The following is a 22,025-nucleotide window of genomic DNA, read 5'->3' on the forward strand; positions in this document are numbered from 1 at the left end:
GGTAGGATATTCGTGATCATACCTCGTCTAATATATTGTCCAATGATTGCACGTTGGCGAGTAGTATTGACGGTAACGGCAGCTTTCCCACTCGCCTTCTCCGGGTCCTGACCAGGCATCCGGCTCTTTGTCCTCTGTACCTGCGTTGCTTCCTCTTGCAAATAACGGGGATGTCGGCCCTGTGGGGTGTTTGGAGAATATCTTGTGCGTCCTGCTTGGTTGTAGAAAAAATCTGCGTCTAATCCGAGGTGAGTGATCGCTGTCCTGATATCCAGAAGCTCTTTTTTGCCGTAAGATACGGTTGCATGAACATTATGTATAAAATAAGTTACAAATAACGCGAAAAACCCCCCACATAATAGCAATATTGGTTGGGCGCCTGTAAAACTGCTGCCATTTCTTCCAGCGCCATTTTATCCAAACACTCAACAAAGTGCTGCAGTTAGTCTCAGAGTGGGTGGCAAGGAATAAGTTAGCCCTAAATATTTATAAAACTAAAAGCATTATATTTGGAACAAAACACTCACTAAACCCTAAACCTGAACTAAATCTTGTAATAAATAAATGTGGAAATTGAGCAAATTGAGATGACTAACCTGCTTGGAGTAACCCTAGATTGTAAACTATATTGATGCAGTAGTAGCTAAGATGGGGAGAAGTCTGTCTATAATAAAGCGATGCTCTGCCTTCTTAACAACAGGCCCTAGTTTTGTCGCACCTTGACTACTGTTTAGTCGTGTGGTCAGGTGCCACAAAAAAGGACTTATGAAAATTGCAATTGGCTCAGAACAGGCAAGCACGGCTGGCCCTTGGATATACACAGAGAGCTAATATTAATAATATGCATGTCAATCTCTCCTGGCTGAAAGTGGAGGAGAGATTGACTTCATCACTACTTTTATTTATGAGAGGTATTGACATGTTGAATGCACCGAGCTGTCTGTCTAAACTACTGGCACACAGCTCGGACACCCATGCATACTCCACAAGACATGCCATAAGAGGTCTCTTCACAGTCCAAGTCCAGAACAGACTATGGGAGGCAAACAGTACTACATAGAGCCATGACTACATGGAACTCTATTCCACATCAAGTAACTGACGCAAGCAGTAAAATTTGATTAAAAAAATAAAATAAAAATAAAAACACCTTATGGGACAGCGGGGACTGTGAAGCAACACAAACATTGGCACAGACACATGCATACACACACACACACACACACACACACATGGATTTAGTACTGTAGATGTGGTAGTGGTGGAGTAGGGGCCTGAGGGCACACAGTGTGTTGTGAAATCTGTGAATGTATTGTAATGCTTTAAAATGGTATAAACTGCCTTCATTTTGCTGGACCCCAGGAAGAGTAGCTACATTACACATTTTTGTTCTAGTGTGGAAGACTTGTGTTACCTTGATGTTGGCTGCACAGCTGTGCTCCACTATGAAGAGGTCAGCCCCATCCACAGCCAGACGGGTCATGGTGTACTTGAGCTCCTCAGACGTCCGACAGTGTCCAGGCAGGCAGGACATCTACGAAAGTAGAGAACAGAATAGTTACAATGGTTAATTATTGCCTTCGGAGGTCAGACTCACATTTTTAAACAAATATACAAAACCAGTAGATTTGACAAACTACAGATTTTCAAGTGTGTGATTTCCATGCGCAGAAAAAGTGGGAACGTATTACCTTGGAGTCACACACACGGCGGTCCACCCCGTGCTGGCAGATGACAGAGGGCTTGGGCTGCTCCAGCTGGAACTCCCGGGAGAAGACGTGGAACATGTACGTCTCACCCCACTCCATCACACTGGCCAGCTGAGGAACAACACATTCAGTAGATATACACAAAATAGAAAAAGCGTACACACACACACAGCAGTAGTACACACAGACCTGTGGCACGGTGACTCTCCCCGTGAGTGCCCCAGCCTGCATGTCTATGAGCCAGGCGTACTCCAGGGTGTCTGTGCCTAGAGGCAGCCCCTGAGCTGAGAACATGGCGTGGGCACGCATCTGCAGGCCAGACAGACTCAGGTGGCCGTCCCTCAGAACACCATCAGATGTGGGCCGCTGTGTGGACACAGGTAATAATATTAATAATAACTTTTTTGCAGTGTGAAGACATATGGAATTAGCTTCAAATATGCATATATACGCATCACAGAAACAAACATTTTGTGGTTCTACATTATGCATGCACATGTACAGGTAACAAAATAAAGGAAACACTTGAGTAAATGAGGGATACAAAGTATATTGAAAGCAGGTGCTTCCACACTGGTGTGGTTCCTAAGTTAATAAAGCAATTAACATCCCTTCATGCTCAGTTGCCAATTATTTTGCTTACCATGGCTCGAAGAGATCTCAGTGACTTTGAAAGAGGGCTCTCAAAGGAGCATAGGGGGTTTAAATGGGGTGTGTGTATGTATGTATTTGTGTGTCTCAGTCACCAGATCTCAACCCAATTGAACACTTATGGGAGATTCTGGAGTGGCGCCTGAGACAGTGTTTTCCACCACCATTAACAAAACAACGATGGCAATTCTCATGGAAGAATGGTGTCACATCCCTCCAATAGAGTTCCAGACACCTGTAGAATCTATGCCAAGGAGCGTTGAAGCTGTTCTGTTGCCCAACGCCCTATTAAGACACTATGTTGGTGTTTCCTTTATTTTGGCAGTTACCTGTACATTTATCATACACCCATCACATGCAGACACCACAAAAATACCTCTTAGAATGGCTATTTTCTGCAGTTTGACTGTCAGATGGTAGTATTGTGCAACGTGCTTCTGTGCCATTCAAATTTTTTGCCAGTTGATCGACATTCACTGTGCTCTCAAAACACTGAGCAACAACAAAACTCAGCTGTCTATTATCCTCAGCAGAAGTCAGTTCTGAAGGTCATTGCATGAGGGAAGAGATTACCAGGGCATTTCAGGTAAAGCTCTAAGCTCTTAGCTCTGAGGCTCCTGTAATAACAAACCCAGGGCTACTGCTTAAGCATACAATCATAAACCATGTACTGCGTCATATCTACACCAATCCAATGCTTTTAAATCCTTGTGAAAATGAACAAGTGCACCCTTTGGAGAGAAGGTGGAGGGTTCCTGTATGAATGCATCCCTAAATATGGTCCCATCGATTGTGGTCGACTCACCTGGTAGTTGTCACTGATGAAGATATGAGCCGGGGAGAGCACAAGCTGGAGCATGGTCTCCTTATAGCCCTTCTTCATTTCAAAACAGAGCCTCTCTAAGAACCCAGAGGGGCCCTCAGGACTGTCGCTGCCGCAGTGCTGTCCAGACACGTGGAAAGAGTTAGAAGAATGGGTGGGTTTAGGGGTATCTCCAGCCCTAGAACTGACACAAAGTGGTGCTGGTAGACCCATAATGTGTTATTTGTTGATAAAAATGGCTGGTTATTGGATGGGTGGGTGGGGGTGGACTTACCATGGGCAGGCGTCCATGCACCTTGTAGAGGTTGATGAGGACGGTGATGTCCCAGGGACGCAGGGCCAGGGGGTGAAGGGTGGCAACAACCCTCCCGTCATTGTCCAGGCCCAGTGGAGACCAGCCCAGGATGGAGGAGGTGGACAGGTAGGACAGCACAGGGCTGGACACCGCCTCCTCAAAGTCTGTGTACATGTCGTCCTCGCCAAAGTAGTTCTCCTGCAGAAAGGAGGAGGGAAGGGTGGATGGATCAATCTTATGACTCATCCCTCAGATTTACTCAAATTTCCCCATTTACCATCCCTGGGAAGGTTTTAGGATGAGTCACTGGAGTCTGTGTGTTGTGTCCCTGACTGTACCTTGATGGAGACGAGGGCCTTGAGCAGAGGCCCGTAGAGGATGATCTGGGAGTCGGGGGACATCTCCATCTCCACGTGGAGCCTGTCAGGGGTCAGCTCTGAGGGGTCTGTGATCACTCTGCTGTTAGGGGCAGAGCGGCGAGGCGGAGGAGGTTGGGGTACAGACGAGTGCTCAGGGGGGCGCAAGGACGACAGCATGGCATCCTCCATCTCCGACACTGCAGGGAAGGAGAAACACTCGCATACATAAGCACAGATTAAGACCATATAAACCAGTGGTCACCAAACAGTGGATCGCGATTGACTGGTCTATCTCCAAGGCATTCCTAGTCGATCACAAAACATTTCTTTAAAAAAACCTGACGATAAAGCCTTGCCATCAGCTGGAAGACGGTGTCCCCTTTTGGTCAGTCTTAGTGAAGGGGGAGAGCTGAGGGACGATCAGATCATGAGAGGCAGACCCTCTTGATGCTCTCCCTCCACTGAGACTGACCATCAGATGCAGGCACCATCAATCCAGTAAAATAAAGAAAGCAAATTGTTTAAATTCATGCTCACTCAGCTGTGCCTCACAAGTAATACAACAAATGATGATATATTACCAGTGTGATCATATACTTCAAGTTTTGAAATATCATTTTAAAATGGCCTAAGAAGATTAACATTGGCAGGGCAATTCAAGCATAGCCAATATGCAGTGATAATGAACTGGGCCTATAGCCTACTGCACAAACCTCATTGCTACAGAACTGGTTTTAATAGGTTCATGTTGCATAGGCATACGTGTTTTAAGTTATGTTTTTAAAACATTCTGAGCAGTAGATCTCGGCTCAGCGGTAGACTCAGAAAATAATCTTGGTTCAGAAAGGTTTGGTGACCACAGATATAAACAGACATATGAACAGTATACACGTATTAACACAGACAGGAACTTAAAACATAGGAGGCATCTGTTTACAGGACTGCTTGAGCTGTTCGTCTGCTTTCTGAGGATAGATAGGGTGCCAGGTGTAATCAATGATGAGCAGGAAGTTTGGGACAGTCCAACAGTCCACCCAGCCAGCCCTGGAGAACAAGAAACAAATGATTTACTTATTTCTCAATTAAACAAGCACCACAAGGCACAACCACACAATTTGTTAGTAAATGATGGGTAAATACTGGTGGAATACTGTAAAATAAAAGAGCTCGTGGGTCTAACTCACTCTGCATGGGTGATGTTCCTCCAGCGGGACTTGTTGAGTTTGGACGGGCCGCTATGGCTCTGACCCTGGCTCTCCACAGGCATGCACATGTCAGGGGGCAACTTGCTGTTCTGGTAGTCCTTGGCCAGGGTGAGCAGCGGGTACCTGCTGGGGTGGCAGTCTGGCAGGGACAGCCTCAGGTCTGTGTCTTCAGCCTGGGGTTTACACAGAGACGCAGACTTATGAGTGCCCACATGGGTTAAGTACAGTAAATGCGTCAGCTTGCTTCAGTTAGGCTGGCGGCTAGGCGAACCGACTGAGTGTGCTCACGGACTCCCTTAAAAACGCAAAAAAAAAAAACAGTAAGAGTACTGGTTTGCCCATTTTGAGATTTTAATGAATAAAACATTTATTAGTTCTCATTTACAACTGCGACACGGCCAAGATAAAGCAAAGCAGTGCAACAAAAAAAACGACAACAGAGTTACACGTGGGATAATCAAAAGTACAGTCAATAACAAAATAGATAAATCTATATACAGTGTGTGGAAATGGCGTAAGGAGGTAAGGCAATACATAGGCCATAGTAGCAAAGTAATTACAATTTATCAAATGAACACGAATAATATATGTGCAGATGATGATGTGCAAGTAGATATACTAGTGTGCAAAAGAGCAAAAAAAGTAAATAAAAACAATATGGGGATGAGGTAGGTAGTTGGATGGGCTATTTACAGATGGGCTGTGTACAGCTGCAGCGATCGGTAAGCTGCTCAGTTAGCTGAAGCTTAAAGTTAGTGAGGGAGATAAGTCTCCAACTTGAGCGATTTTTGCAATTCGTTCCAGTCATTGGCAGCAGAGAACTGGAAGGAAAGGCAGCCAAAGGAGGAATTGGCATTGGGGATGACCAGTGAGATATACCTGCTGGAGCGCATGCTACGAGTGGGTGTTATGGTGACCAGTGAGCTGAGATAAGGTGGGGCTTTACCTAGCAAAGACTTATAGATGACCTGGAACCAGTGGGCCTGGCAAATATGTAGCGAGGGCCAGCCAACGAGAGCATACAGGTCGCAGTGGTGGGTGGTATATGGGGCTTTGGTGACAAAACGAATGGCACTGTGATAGACTGCATCAAATTTGATGAGTAGAGTGTTGGAGGCTATTTTGTAAATGACATTGCCGAAGTCGAGGATTGGTAGGACAGTCAGTTTTACGAGGGTAAGTTTGGCAGCATGAGTGAAGGAGGCTTTGTTGCGAAATAGGAAGCCAATTCTAGATTTAATTTTGGATTGGAGATGCTTAATATGAGTCTGAAAGGAGAGTTTACAGTCTAGCCAGACAGCTAGGTATTTATTTATAGTGGTCCACATAATCTAAGTCAGAACTGTCCAGAGTAGTGATACTAGTTGGGCGGGCGGGTGCGGGCAGCGATCGGTTGAAGAGCATGCATTTCATTTTACTAGCGTTTAAAAGTAGTTGGAGGCCACGGAAGGAGTGTTGTATGGCGTTGAATCTCGTTTGGAGGTTTGTTAACACAGTGTCCAAAGAAGGGCCAGATGTATATAGAATGGTGTTGTCTGCGTAGAGGTGGATCAAGGAATCACCCGCAGCAAGAGCGACATTGTTGATATATACAGAAAAGAGAGTCGGCCCGAGAATTGAACCCTGTGGTACCCCCATAGAGACTGCCAGAGGTCCGGACAACAGGCCCTCCGATTTGACACACTGAACTCCATCTGAGAAGTAGTTGGTGAACCAGGAGAGGCAGTCATTTGAGAAACTAAGGCTTTTGAGTCTGCCGATAAGAATACGGTGATTGACAGAGTCGAAAGCCTTGGCCAGGTCGATGAAGACGGCTGCACAGTATTGTATTTTATCGATGGAGGTTATGATATCGTTTAGGACCTTGAGCGTGGCTGAGGTTCACCCGTGACCAGCTTGGAAACCAGATTGCACAGCGGAGAAGGTACAGTGGGATTCGAAATGGTCATTGATCTGTTTGTTAACTTGGCTTTCGAAGACTTTAGAAAGGCAGGGCGGGATGGATATAGGTCTGTAGCAGTTTGGGTCTAGAGTGTCACCTCCTATGAAGAGGGGGATGACCGCGGCAGCTTTCCAATCTTTAGGAACATCGGACGATACGAAAGAGAGGCTGAACAGACTAGTAATAAGGGTTGCAACAATGGTGGCGGATCATTTTAGAAAGAGAGGGTCCAGATTGTCTAGCCCAACTGATTTGTGTGCGGGTCCAGGTTTTGCAGCTCTTTCAGAACATCTGCTATCTGGATTTGGGTGAAGGAGAAGCTGGGGAGGCTTGGGCAAGTAGCTGCTGGGGGTGTGGAGCTGTTGGCCAGGGTTGGGGTAGCCAGGAGGAAAGCATGGCCAGCCGAGATGAAATGCTTATTGAAATTCTCAATTGTCGTGGATTCATCGGTAGGGACAGTGTTTCCTAGCCTCAGTGCAGTGGGCAGCTGGGAGGAGGTGCTCTTACTCTCCATGGACTTTACAGTGTCCCAGAACTTTATGGAGTTAAAGCTACAGGATGCACATTTCTGTTTGAAAAAGCTAGTCTTGACTGTGTGTATTTGTTCCTAACTTCCCTGAAAAGTTGCATATCGCGGGGACTATTCGATGCTAGTGCAGTATGCCACAGGATGTTTTTGTGCTAGTCGAGGGCAGTCAGGTCTGGAGAGAACCAAGGGCTATATATCCGTTCTTAGTTCTAAATTTTTTGAAAGGGGCATGCTTATTCAAGCTGGTGAGGAAATTACTTTTAAAGAACAGCCAGGCATCCTCTACTGACGGGATGAGGTCAATATCCTTCCAGGATATCTGGGCCAGGTCGATTAGAAAGACCTGCTCGCAGAAGTGTTTTAGGGAGCGTTTGACAGTGATGAGGGGTGGTCGTTTGACCGCGGACCCATAACGGATGCAGGCAATGAGGCAGTGATCGCTTAGATCCTGATTGAAAACAGCAGAGGTATATTTGGAGGGCAAGTTAGTCAGGAGATGCCGTAGCCATTATAGACTTACTCAAAATAGTCCGAATTAATCGAAGATAACTCAAGAAATCGGTAATTTGGCCTCCCGAGTGGTGCAGTGGTCTAAGGCACTGCATCGCAGTGCTAGCTGTGCCACTAGAGATTCTGGGTTTGAGTCCAGGCTCTGTCGCAGTCGACCGGGAGACCCATGTGGCGGCGCACAATTGGCCCAGCGTCGTCCGGGTTAGGGAAGGGTTTGGCCGGCAGGGATGTCCTTGTCCCATCGCACACTAGCAACTCATGTGGAGGGCCGGGCGCAGTGCACGTTGACACAGTCGCCAGGTGTACGGGGTTTCCTCTGATACATTGGTGCAGTTGGCTCCCGGGTTAAGTAGGCATAGTGTCAAGAAGCAGTGCAGCTTGGTTGGGTTGTGTTTCGTTGGACGCATAGCTCTCGACCGTCACCTCTCCCGAGTCCGTACGGGAGTTGCAGCGTTGAGACAATTGGATACCACGAAATTGGGGCAAAAAAGGGGTAACAATGTTTTTTATAATAATAATAATCATTAATTTTGATGTTTTTGACGAATTTTACATCTAAGAAGTTTATTGCAGTATTTCTCATTAAAAAAAATTTTGCAGGAAAACGAGTCATCTCTCATTGAATGACAAAATACTTTATTGAAGAATCCTACAGTACACCAATCACAGACGAATGGGCGTAGACTTCAGCTCCCGAACTTTGGCTGAAAAAGAAAACCCTTACCGAAGTCCAAAACATTACAAAATGTCGCCATAATATATGCACAAACTCTTCCGAACTGTTTCGGCTGGGAGCATGCGGACGCCTTAAGGCAGGGGTTCTCAAAGTTGGGTCCGCAGAGGTACTGCAGGGGGTCCGCAATATCTGTTCTTAACCCTGTTCAACATGGGTCTGGGAGGCTCACAGAGATATTGGTATCCACAGTAGTCCTATACTCCACCAATTATACATTTTTCAACTCAAATACTTCTTGTATACCGCTGTAATTTAAGCAGTGTAATTTTAAGCTTTAAAACCGCTTTAAAACCGCTGTAATTTATGCAGTGTAATTTTAAGCTTTAAAACTGCTAAGTTCTTTGCCGTATGGACAAATGTGCAGAATTGCAGAATATTAGCTTTAAAGCTGCAACAAAACATCGCGCAGCTACATAAATCTGTAGATTGCAGGACATTTGACTGAAAACTCAAAAATTCTCTGTCCGATGCCAAGAGGCAGGTCTTGTTCTAGGACCACGAGACTTGGTTTGTCCGGACATGCACTGCCGAAGTCTCCTTGTATGCTATTTTTATCTCACTCGATTTGTGTTCTGATTATGAGGGGGTCCATGATAGCAAATGTATCACAAAAGGGGTCCCAGGAGTGACTGATATGGTACCGACAGAGATGGTCGCCTCGCTTCGCGTTATTAGGAAACTATGCAGTATTTCGTTTTTTTATGTATTACAAGCATTTCGCTACACTCGCATTAACATCTGGCTTCCCTGTGGCTCAGTTGGTAGATCATGGTGTTTGCAACGCCAGCATGGTGTGTGCAACGCCAGGGATGTGGGTTCGATTCCCACGGGGGGCCAGTACAATTTTTCTTTTTTTTTTTTATATTAATTTTTTTAATCAAATGTATGCATTCACTACTGTAAGTCGCTCTGGATAAGAGCGTCTGCTAAATTACTAAAATGTAAATGTATCTGCTAACCATGTGTATATGACCAATAAAATTTGATGAGCCAAAAAGTTTGAGAACCCCTGCTGTAAGGGTATTCCATACTTCACATGATCAGAAAATCATGAAAAATCCCATCTGCTATTAACTACTCACCCTCAGACAGAACTTTGTATTGCAGGTGGTAGGGACATACTCATTAAAAGGCAATGTGAAATCAATGATCAGAGTCTCCCCACAAGCAGCCAGGTACACTGAAAGACAAAGGGATAATATCAAAAGTGCAGCCAAAATGTAAACGTTCACTAAATAAACTATTTTGTTTACTTCTTGCGAATTATTGTGTTTGTTCATCATTGAATTCCAACAGCTCTCTCACCATTCTCCTGTTGCTTGGTGGAGCAGTCGATCCAGTTGTGCTGATTGGCAGCCCAGATCATCTCAAACTGATGGAAGAGGACCTTGAACTTCCAGGCGTAAGGGACAAATGAGTAGATATCTGGGGCGCTGTCGCTGGCCCAGTCCCCAATCAGGTCTGGACATGGACAGAAACAAACCAAATGCATGACGTCAAAGGGATAATCCACCCTAGAAATGATGGTATGGGCATACTGATTCTATATATTTAAACAATAAGGAATTCCTCAACCACACTCACAAATTGGGAAAGACAAACATTCTATCCCATTGACCCCCATTATAAAAAAGAGCCAACTTCGCCGTAGATTTTTTGTTATACAGAAATAACAAAACTTGCTTATTTTTTTACATTTATTTAACTAGGCAAGTCAGTTCAGAACAAATTGTTATTTACAATGACGGCCTACCCCAGCCAAACCCGGACGACGCTGGGCCAATTGTGCACCGCCCTATGGGACACCCAATCACGGCTGGATGTGATAGTGTCAGGATTCGAACCAGGGACTGTAGTGACGCCTCTTGCACTGAGATGCAGTGCCTTAGACCGCTGCGCCACTCGGGAGCCCTGATAAGCTGCTGTGTTGTTCAATATACATGTAACAAGGTAAAAAATCCCAACCTACAGTTTGCAAAGCTCCCACGTAGGGAAATAGAGCCTGCAAGAAGAGCCATGTGGCTTCAGGCTACTCGGCATATGTGGGAGAGTGGGAAATGTGGGGACCCAGTGTCCAAGAATCCTACACATAGCTATGTGTGTGTAAAATATTTAATCACAGGTATGACATTTAACTTAATTTTTATAGTCCATTTGTAACTCCACTCATTACTTGTAGCTGTATAGTCTGTTTGTTCATGTTGTTGGTCTTGGCATGAGGGAAGCCCCACAATATTACACTTTTCTAAGTAGTGAGAACTTTTTGTTGTTGCTTTGAGCAAAATGGGTAACCTAGGTAACCACAGGTTGTTTTCCCCACAGGTGTGCAGGGCCGCAACTTCTATCCAATACCGACTGGAACTACACTGGTCTAGAACACATCCATCTGTCTGTATCGTCATAAGAAAGTATATATTTTGTTCAAATGTACTCTAAGTGCGCTGCCAGATTAATATCCTTTCTTCCTTCCATGGCGCAAAGTGGTTTTTCTCCTCCGTCTCCCCGTACGCAGGGCCCTTGCACGTTGCCAGAGCAACCTGACACACAGTTTTGAGCTAGAAACGCAAACTCTACCAGGTTGAACATGGTGCGATTGTAACTCCTAAATTGATAGTGCAGTTAGCTTCAGGGATTTTACAACTACTTCACATGCTGATATTGACTGGTATTATTGTGTGTAGCTATGTTTTCTAGCTAGCTACCTACCTAGCTAGCCAGCCAGCCTCCCTTTCTAGAGAGAATTTGCAATGTGGTTTTTGTCGTCAACTCGAGCTCTGCAGATTTACACAATTTGTACTTTGCTCCCTAACTTACTATAACCATGAAATGCAAAACATTTTCACAACATATATTGTTCTCAGTTGTGTTATTTAACAACGTAAATCATAGGAATGTGTGGTTTTGAGTGGATTATTCCTATAAGGGCAGATCTGTCCAGTGCATTCAGAAAGTATTCAGATGCCTTTTTCCACATTTTGTTACGTTAGCCTTATTCTAAAATGGATGAAATAAATCAAAAATCCTCAATCTACACACAATACCCCATAATGACAACGCGAAAACAGGTTTAGAAATTCTAGAAAATGTAGGGGAAAAAATAAATACCTTATTTACATAAGTATTTAGACCCTTTGCTATGAGATTCTAAATTGAGCTCAGGTGCATCCTGTTTTCATTGATCATCCTTGAGCTGTTGCTACAACTTGATTGGAGTCCACCTGTGATAAATGCAATTGATTGGACATGATGATTCGGGAAGGCACACACCTGTCTATATAAGGTCCCACAGTTGGCAGTGCATGTCAGAGCAAAAACCAAGCCATGAGGTCGAAGGAATTGTCCGTAGAGCTCCGAGACAAGATTGTGTCGACGCACAGATCTGGGGAAGAGTAACAAAACATTTCTGCAGCATTGAAGGTCCCCAAAAACACAGTGGCCTCCATCATTCTTAAATGGAAGAAGTTTGGAACCATCAAGACTCTTCCTAGATCTGACCGCCCGGCCAAACTGAGCAATCGGGGGAGAAGGGCCTTGGTCAGGTAGTTGACCAAGAGCCCGATGGACACTGTGACAGAGCTCTAGAGTTCCTCTGTGGAGATGGGAGAACGTTCCAGAAGGACAACCATCTTTGCAGCACTCCACCAATCAGGCCTTTATGGTAGAGTGGCCAGACGGAAACCACTCCTCAGTAAAATGCACATATCCTTCAGGTGCTAAAAGCCATCTGAAGTACTCTGACCATTAGAAACAAGATTCTCTGGTCTGATGAAACCAAGATTGAACTCTTTGGCCTGAATGCCAGGCGTCACTTCTGGAGGAAATCTGGCACCACCCTACGGTGAAGCATGGTGGTGGCAGCATCATGCTGTGGGGATGTTTCTCAGCGGCAAGGACTGGGAGACTAGTCAGAATCAAGGGAAAGATGAACGGAGCAAAGTACAGAGAGACCCTTGATAAAAACCTGCTCCAGAGCGCTCAGGACCTCAGACAAAGGTTCATCTTCCAACAGGACAACAACCCTAAGCACACAGCCACGACAACGCAGGACTGGCTTTAGAACAAGTCTCAGAATGTTCTTGAGTGGCCCAGCCAGAGCCTGGACTTGAACCCAATCGAACATCTCTGGAGAGACCTGAAAATAGCTGTGCAGCGACGATCCCCATCCAACCTGAGAGCTTGACAGGATCTGCAGAGAACAATGGGAGAAACTCCCCAACTACAGGTATGCCAAGCTTTTAGCGTCATACCCAAGAAGACTCGAGGCTGTTATCACTGCCAAGGTGCTTCAACAAAGTACTGAGTAAAGGGTCTGAATACTTATGTAAATGTGATTTCGTTTTTTATTTTTAACACATACTATATGATTCCATACGTGTCATTTCATAGTTTTGATGTCTTCACTATTATTCTACAATGTAGAAAATAGTAAAAATAATGAAAAAACCTGGAATTAGTAGGTGTCCAAACTTTTGGCTGGTACTGTACAGTCGTGGCCAAAAGTTTTGAGAATGACACAAATATTAATTTTCAAAGTTTGCTGCTTTAGTGTCTTTAGATATTGTCAGATGTTAATATGGAATACTGAAGTATAATTACAAGCATTTCATGAGTGTCAAAGGCTTTTATTGACAATAACATGAAGTTGATAAGAGTCAATATTTGCAGTGTTGACCCTTCTTTTTCAAGACCTCTGCAATCCGCCCTGGCATGCTGTCAATTAACTTCTGGGCCACATCCTGACTGATGGCAGCCCATTCTTGCATAATCAATGCTTGGAGTATGTCAGAATTTGTGGGTTTTTGTTTGTCCACCCGCCTCTTGAGGATTGGCCACAAGTTCTCAATGGGATTAAGATCTGGAGAGTTTCCTGGCCATGGACCCAAAATATTGATGTTTTGTTCCTCGAGCCACTTAGTTATAACTTTTACCTTATGGCAAGGTGCTCCATCATGCTGGAAAAGGCATTGTTCGTCACCAAACTGTTCCTGGATGGTTTGGAGAAGTTACTCTCGGAGGATGTGTTGGTACCATTCTTTATTCATGACGGTGTTCTTAGGCAAAATTGTGAGTGAGCCCACTCCCTTGGCTGAGAAGCAACCCCACACATGAATGGTCTCAGGGTGCTTTACTGTTGGCATGACACAGGACTGATGGTAGCGCTCACCTTGTCTTCTCCGGACAAGCATTTTTCCGGATGCCCTCAAACAATCGGAAAGGGGATTCATCAGAGAAAATGACTTTACCCCAGACCTCAGCAGTCCAATCCCTGTACCTTTTGCAGAATATCAGTCTGTCCCTGATGTTTTTCCTGGAGAGAAGTGGCTTCTTTGCTGCCCTTCTTGACACCAGGCCATCCTCAAAGTCTTCGCCTCACTTTGCGTGCAGATGCACTCACACCTGCCTGCTGCCATTCCTGAGCAAGCTCTGTACTGGTGGTGCCCCGATCCCGCAGCTGAATCAACTTTAGGAGACGGTCCTGGCGCTTGCTGGACTTTCTTGGGCGCCCTGTAGCCTTCTTCACAACAATTGAACTGCTCTCCTTGAAGTTCTTGATGATCCGATAAATGGTGGATTTAGGTGCAATCTTACTGGCAGCAATATCCTTGCCTGTGAAGCCCTTTTTGTGCAAAGCAATGATGACGGCACTTGTTTCCTTGCAGGCAACCATTGTTGATAGTGGAAGAACAATGATTCCAAGCACCCTCCTTTTGAAGCTTCCAGTCTGTTATTCGAACTCAATCAGCATGACAGAGTGATCTCCAGCCTTGTCCTCGTCAACACTCACACCTGTGTTACTGAGAGAATCACTGACATGATGTCAGCTGGTCCTTTTGTTGCAGGGCTGAAATGCAGTGGAAATGTTTTTTGGGGTGATTCAGTTCATTTGCATGGCAAATAGGGACTTTGCAATGAATTGCAATTCATCTAATCACTCTTCATAACATTCTAGAGTATATGCAAATTGCCATCATACAAACTGAGGCAGCAGACTTTGAAAATTAATATTTGTGTCATTCAAAACTTTTGGCCACGACTGTATGTGTATAATACATTTGTCTGTAGACTGATTGAGAGGAAAGGGGGGTCTTACCTGTGAAGAAGTTCTTCTGGGCGTAAATGAAGTGATAGGTGGCCTTGTACACCTCTATCTCACAGTTCCAGAACTGGGGCATGTTCCATACACAGGGATAGCTGGCAATCACATGGAACTGAGGGGACATGTAAAGGTAATTGTTTTTTTTGGATGGGCTGTGTGATTTATTTTTTGACTGTATTTGCCATTTATGAACGTGTTATTAAATGTGTTTCTATGGGCTATAGTAGTAAAGGCCACATTTTTGTATATTTTTTTTATACCTAAAGGGGTCCTAAAATTCTAAATCAAATAGTGAAATGATCCATGGTATGAATTTGAATCCCAAAAATCACTCTTGCAGTACAAAACTTGTATTGGAAATTCAGGCTATGGCTTGCGGTAGAATAGGACCCCTACAGCTTCCTATTGTACGGTACTTACAGCCAGCATCTCAGCCTCCAGCAGGGTCCTGTACTGCATGCTGGTGGTGGTGTCAACATGGAGCAGCTGACCTTTGATTGTGGGAGAGTAGCCTGGGGAGAGAGAGGAGAGAACGAATGCTCACAGACAGTCCAAGTTTCAACTTTATTGATGGTAATATTGATTAATGAGTCAGGATTAATGCATTCTTTCACGGCATCCCTCCTCTGTCTTACCCTGTAACCATAGACCTAAAGACTAGTGGTGTGCCGAATAGTTGGATAAAACAAGAATTGTAACGGATATGTGCAATTGTCCTGATACGATTATGATCCAAGTATTTTTTGTTATTACCTGTGATCGGAAAGTAAGTCATTTTCGGGTGCCAGTGCGCAACTTTCAATCAAATACAAGGCTACGTGGTCTAAATAACTCAACTGGCTAGTTTTCCTGTCTGTAAAGAGAAGGGCGGGCTCTACGTTGATCCTGCTGCTCTGATTGAATAGAGCGAAGCTGTATTTCACCCGACCACTTTCCCTTGCATGTTTCGGTTTCATAATTTATTGATGCTGCCTTCTGTTAGCCTCCTGCTACGATAAATCAAATGGGTAGGACATTTGCTCAAGCTATCAATGTGCATAGTATCTAACAAGCAGGCCGAGGGTAGGGAGAAAAGATGACTGAGTGACAGCAAACTGCCTCCTGCAAGTTGAGGTCAGACACACACACTGCTCCTAATCTGCAGTTTATTTTGCAGGGAGATTGGTATTTTGACAACATCCCTTTAGGCATATTTAAACACTTCCGTGTTTTCAGATCACGAATATCATCCGATCCGACTATCAACTGTTAATTATGGATACGATTACGAATATGGTCAGGTCGGCACACCCCTGCTAAAGACACACACTTTCTTCTAACCTCAGTTGTTTCTCTCAGTGTCCCACTCACCAGACTCCCCCACAGTCATGGGGATATTCACTTCCAGATAAGAGCCTGCTCCGACATTCACATGGACGGCATTGGTTTCCTAAGAGCAGAAAAATCAACAGAGCGCATATTGTGAGAAACACATGATCCCATTGTGGAATGGATTATAATAGTTTAGAGCTATTTAGATCTGCCTTATCTAATACATGGAGCTTTTAACAAAATGAGAGAGGAGAGAGAGTGAGAAGCCTGGTTTCCTAGTACCCTGTTTTTGGTGAAGAGCAGGTCTATTGTGGCGTCTGCGATGATGTTCATGCGCAACTCAAAGGCTAGGATCTGTCTGGGTTTGCCGGGCTGAGCCACCTCCGTAACACCCAAGGACTGGTAGTCTGCCGGGAGGAAGAATTTCCACAGGCAGTCCCTGCATACAGAAAAATAAATATTAGTAATTATATTCCTATGGTCTCTGCACACAGGAGAGAATGCTGCTGAGTCTGAACAGCCAATTATGTTTTATGTAGTAGTATAGTGTGTGTGTGTGTGTGTGTACCTCTGCCTGTCTGCCCAGGGTCCATAGTTGAAGTCAGTTCCTTTTCCACAGACTATGTCCAGACCCCAGCAGGGAGGCAGATCTTGCAGTTTGGTGCCCTCTCCACACAGCTCTGGATCCCCACTCTCCTGCTCCTCTGGGACCAGGCCTGACAATACACACACAAGAACATTAATTACTAATGACTTTACAGGTATAAAAAAAAAAAATATTCAGGACTCTTCGATCCTGGCAAACAGGCCAGAATTCTACACAATATGGTCGTACCTGGTTCATCCCGGTAATAGTAGATGTCCACGTCATTAGACTGCATGACCACAAATCCTTCTCCCATCAGTCTGGGCGGCCTATGGAGGACAACAGAGGTTGTATTCTTTAGGATTAAGAGGCTAGGGTTTAGGGTCGATGGTCAGCTCACTTATCGTTCAGCGGGCCCATGTAATGGGGGGTTAGGGTCAAAGGTCAACTTACTCGTCGTTCTGCATGCCCAGGTAGCGCGGGCTGGGTACGAGCATGACGCGGACATTCTCCAGAGAGCCCTTGACGATGTGCATGTATTGGTCCAGGTGGCTGGAGGGGGGTTTGGTGGCGTAGGTCAGGAAGGCATCCTCAAAATTCACACATATCGTCTGTGGGAGGTGGTGGTTCCCAAATGCTAAGCGACCCTAGAGAAATGCACACGATACAGTGATGAGAATTAAACATAAGTGCACTTTCAGACAACCTAACTATTGACTAGCGTGTCTGGGTGTGACGTCTCAGATGTAGCTAAGCTAACGGGAAACTCACTGTGCTGATGTTGACTTTGATGACGGGGATGAGGGATCTCCAAGATGACGACGGGTCTGGAGTCTCTGCTTTGATGTTAACACTGTCCAGGCTCTTTTCTCGTTCTTCTCTTCCTCTCTCCTCGTCTTTTTTGGGAGGTATGAGGGTGGGGTCCAACCCGAAGGTCTCCTGTAGCCGTGCATAGAGATCTGTGCGGTTGTAAACGTGGAACTCAAATCCATTTACGGTCACGTAGAGCCTGGTCTCAGCCTTGGGGTCTGGAGAAGAGAAGAACAAGATCATCTGTAACTTTGACATGATGGTCAAGAAGAGTACAAGTCATTTGAGTTACTGCGGCCTCCCACCACTCCTACACCTATGGACTTGTTTCCCATATCAAAACAATGTCTCTTGTACAATCCACTGACCGTGCTGTTTCTGCTTAGGGTTATACATTTTCCACCAGCGGAATATAAGGAAACCATCTTGTATTCTGTAACACAAAATACATTGAAGGTAGAATAAAATAGTATTAGAATATAAGCATGTATTGTACAGAGAGTAGAATACATAACACTGTAAAAGTAAGCACCTGATGGACATGTCTTCGTTGATGAAGTACACATCTCTGAACATGACCTTCCCCGACAGCACCGAGAAAGAGAAGGAGCCTGTGGAGAGAGAGAGAGGACAAACAGTGATGCTAAAACTAATCCAAGTAGGTCACAGATTCACACTGAATTTCAGACATGCAAATATTACATTCTTCACACTGAATTCCATAAATAGGGCACCTGGTAGCCAAGTCTGAGTCTGCAAGTCTCTGGCAAGGTTCATAATTCACGCATCTGCAAGCTTGTTGAATTTCATTATTTACACTTACCAATGTGAATGTAGCCATTCTTGTAGAGTTTGTTGACGAGGAGGGTTAAGATGAGGCCGACGTTACGGGAGTTGTAGTAGGTCAGGTAGATGATCCATCCACAGGACAGAATGGTGGCTGGAAGAGAAAACGGAGCACAGTTAGCTAGCGTCACTGATGTCCCACCATCCTTAGTACCAAACATTTCCTCCCGAACTGTCGTAACGACTTCATTAAGGTTGTCACAACAATGACATAATAGCTGGTCCACGTCCTGCCATGACTCAAGTGAAAGATGGGTTACCATTAAGAATGGAATTACACCCCTGGTTACCAATGACTCATAGAGGGTTTAAACTATGTCTCATATCGTTTTGATAGTGTTAAATGAGGCTTCACGCCTGTATACTTGGAGTTAAGTGCTCCCCATTCATCAACTATAACTTGAGAAATGGGTGCGATTCACTGCAGCCAGCCCTCTCTCTAACTCAGGTGTTTTTCCACCCCCTCTCTTAGTCTAGGAAATTTCCTCAACACTTACCCACAAGTAGCCACACAAAATTGGAGTCATGCTTGGTGAGGAAATCATCTAAGTCTCCAAAACTAGGGAAGGTGCTGTCGTTGGCTTTGGCATCCATGACTACACCTGCGGCTCAGTATGACAACCAGCACTGAAACAGACCAAATGGTATCATAAGATGAGTTTACTATTTATCACACCAAATAACTCAGTGTTTCAAAATCAATTACTCTGGGAAAATGCCAGACATAACACATCTCTTCTAGCACTAACGCAGATTCTACTAGTCAATTAATTATCAATGCCCTTGCTTGGTTGAATTAGGTGTGCTGCTACAAAAATGAACAAACGTGTGCAATAGCTGAGGGACCCTGAGTAACAGATTGAAAAAGCCTAACTAGTTGCCAACATTGTTAAAAGACTTGCATGACATGTTAGTAAAGGGTCATTCCATTTGATTTAAATCACTTTTTGAATGGACCCCTTTTGATTTGAATGAAACTTTCATACATATTTTCCTATGGTAGAGATGGTCAGAAAGTGACTTTTTGGATTTCAATGCAAAAACATTTTAGGAGATAGAGGTGCTCAGTTGACCCATTTCGCATACACCACGCTCCCATGACACATCCCAGGTCTTCATCACTGGATAAGAAAAACAGTTGAGTGTGATAAAATGTAAAAGCAGGGTTGTCAAACTATTTTATTATTAAAAATGTTTTATCCTCAACCCTTTGTCCTGGCATGGTGCAAACTGCATGAGCTGTTCGGATGAGAGGGATTTCTTTCCCCTAAAACCTCTTTATGGAACAATAGATTGATTCCTATGTTTTTCCAGAATAGTAACTTTAGACCATGGTCTGATAAGGGTATCACTCTTCTGGAACATTGTTATGAGGAGGGAGCTGAAACAGAAATACCACTTGCCTAACAGGGACTTCTTTAGCTACCTACAACTACGAAACTTTATTAGGGTGACTCTCAAGGGACAATGGAACCTACCTAAGATGTCACCTATTGAACAACTCTGCCACGCAGACCAACCACTATTCAAGACCATTTCCCATGTTTACGATGCTCTTATGTCAGGACTAACACTGCCTGAGCTAGATAAACCGACTTAGATGGGAACAAGATCTGGGTATTGATTTTGATGAGGGTCTATGGAGTGACCTATGCAGGGATTGTGTTACATCCACATTGAACTCCAGATACAGACTGATCCAGTTTAATTTCCTCCATCAGCTCTATATCACCCCATCTAGACTGCACAAGTTCAACCCTGATATCTCCTCCCTATGTTTTAGATGTGGCTCAGATGAAGGAACATTCCTCCATTCCACTTGGCAGTGTTCAAAGCTGCATGGTTTCTGGCAGGGGGTATGCAATACCATATCCTCAATTCACGGGGTTGCATTCCCTTTAGACCCGGAGGTCTGTCTACTGGGTAACTTTACTAACTCCAATCTTAGGCGAAGCCATACTATAAAGCTAGCAGAAATATTACTAGCGATTGCCAAGAAATGTATTGCCTTGAAATGGAAATTGGATTCCCCCTGCCAGTTGCAATGTGGCTATCAGAAGTTAGTAGTTGTATCCCACTGGAGAAAATCACTTACTGCTTGAGGAATAATTTGGCAACCTTTTGACTATATGGAGAATCTCCCCTCACAACACATTGATTGAATCTCTATATAAACCTCACAAATGTTTCACACGTAATGTATAATATGTACCTTACGGCAAGGTCTCATTATTTTTTTTATTATGACTTATTTATTGTATGTTTGTATATACAATTATTATTATAATTTTTTTGTTACGCTCGTCTGTTACTGTCACTTTGTCGTATTGCTGTCTAATATCTTTTCACTTTTGTTTTTCATGTTCTTAATTGGAAAATGCAAACAAAAAAAATGTATATAAAATTGTTTTATCCTTTAATTTAAATTGTAAAAAAATACAAAATAAAATAAAAAAGGTAAAATCCAAATGTTTTCATTTTCACATTATGTTGTAGTTTGACAAGAGTTGGGCGGTATCCCGATTGTCATACCATTTCTGTACTATACCGGGGTACATGGTATTACCGGAAGTGTACACAAGGGGCGCTATTTCTAAAATAAATGTATGGTTTTCTTGGACGCACAAAATAATTAAGGCAACAGGGATCTTGATCCAGGAGGGGTTTGAATGTCTCTAGTCTGGGTACCAGTCTTTTTAGCTAACATTCCACTCCATGTCATTGCCAAACACTGGCCTTTCGGCAATCACAACGTTCAATATGCAGCTGGATTTACGACAGAGTTGCTCATTGGTTGTTGGAAATTACATAAAAATTTTCCATGACAACACGTGCAGCCTGAAAAATAGAATTAGAAATTATAACAAAGTCAAAAACAAAGATTTAGCTGTTAGCTAGGCAAGTTGTTGTATTTTGAGGCTTAAAATCAAAGCAAAGAGGTTTTGTGGTTGGATTTGCAATATGTATTTGGTTTAAGAATTTAGACACGAGATAGCAACTTTTGACAGACTGGTTTCGTCTGGACAAACCCCCCCAAAAAAGTTGCTTAGCAATTGGATACAAACGTGTTCTGTGGAGAAAAAACGAAGTATAAAGTTCCAATATTTGGATAATTGTTGTGATTGGAGGATAGCTGTGAGGGTTATCGAATCAACTCCTCTGTCCTCCTCGAGCTCATTAATGATAGAATGTTCATATTTGAAGATGGCAGAAAGTCCAGTCTCTTTGGCAATGACAAGGAGTGCAATATTAGCTAAAGAAACTGGTACTCAGGCTAGAATGTCTCTGCTGTAACCAAGAAGCTTGATCTTGACATATAGCCACTTAGCTAGCAAGTGAACAAACCAAATGCATAGCTGGAGCCCTGAGCTGGATTTAATTTGGATTTATTTGAAACGTTTCAGATTTCTCATAGTTATACTAACCTATAGTTAGTTATAAGCAGTGACTTAGCACACACCCCCACGAGGTGGTAATTTTCAATAAACGGTATTGAAAACCATACCGTCAGTATTTCAAATATACCATTTATACCGAGGTATCGCCCAAGCCTAAATTTGACATATTCTGAGGTGTTTGTGTTATGCCCGCCATCAGTTGAGACACAGCATACTCT

The 22,025-nt window shown here is 43.9% G+C and overlaps 1 protein-coding gene across 16 annotated transcripts in view; it reads right to left on the reverse strand.

The window, feature by feature from the left end:
- Positions 1-22,025, reverse strand: part of LOC106610942 (transmembrane protein KIAA1109 homolog) — an 88,328-nt gene that overhangs the window by 59,081 nt on the left and 7,222 nt on the right. For all 16 annotated transcript variants that reach the window (XM_014210638.2, XM_014210648.2, XM_014210646.2 and 13 more), the window contains exons 2-23: positions 18,907-19,036; positions 18,387-18,503; positions 18,096-18,174; positions 17,932-17,996; positions 17,525-17,781; positions 17,207-17,400; positions 17,003-17,082; positions 16,736-16,883; positions 16,450-16,606; positions 16,207-16,285; positions 15,277-15,368; positions 14,851-14,968; positions 10,065-10,220; positions 9,842-9,939; positions 5,022-5,215; positions 4,775-4,881; positions 3,817-4,034; positions 3,458-3,676; positions 3,166-3,303; positions 1,899-2,075; positions 1,692-1,820; positions 1,415-1,534 (exon numbers count right to left, since the gene is read on the reverse strand). In XM_014210638.2, coding sequence (XP_014066113.2) covers positions 1,415-1,534; positions 1,692-1,820; positions 1,899-2,075; positions 3,166-3,303; positions 3,458-3,676; positions 3,817-4,034; positions 4,775-4,881; positions 5,022-5,215; positions 9,842-9,939; positions 10,065-10,220; positions 14,851-14,968; positions 15,277-15,368; positions 16,207-16,285; positions 16,450-16,606; positions 16,736-16,883; positions 17,003-17,082; positions 17,207-17,400; positions 17,525-17,781; positions 17,932-17,996; positions 18,096-18,174; positions 18,387-18,503; positions 18,907-19,003 — 3,039 coding nt within the window. In that variant the 5' untranslated portion in view covers positions 19,004-19,036. The remainder of the gene's footprint in view (positions 1-1,414; positions 1,535-1,691; positions 1,821-1,898; positions 2,076-3,165; positions 3,304-3,457; positions 3,677-3,816; positions 4,035-4,774; positions 4,882-5,021; positions 5,216-9,841; positions 9,940-10,064; positions 10,221-14,850; positions 14,969-15,276; positions 15,369-16,206; positions 16,286-16,449; positions 16,607-16,735; positions 16,884-17,002; positions 17,083-17,206; positions 17,401-17,524; positions 17,782-17,931; positions 17,997-18,095; positions 18,175-18,386; positions 18,504-18,906; positions 19,037-22,025) is intronic.

Source organism: Salmo salar, chromosome ssa09 (assembly GCF_905237065.1).
Source record: "Salmo salar chromosome ssa09, Ssal_v3.1, whole genome shotgun sequence".
Classification (NCBI taxonomy): Eukaryota; Metazoa; Chordata; class Actinopteri; order Salmoniformes; family Salmonidae; genus Salmo; species Salmo salar.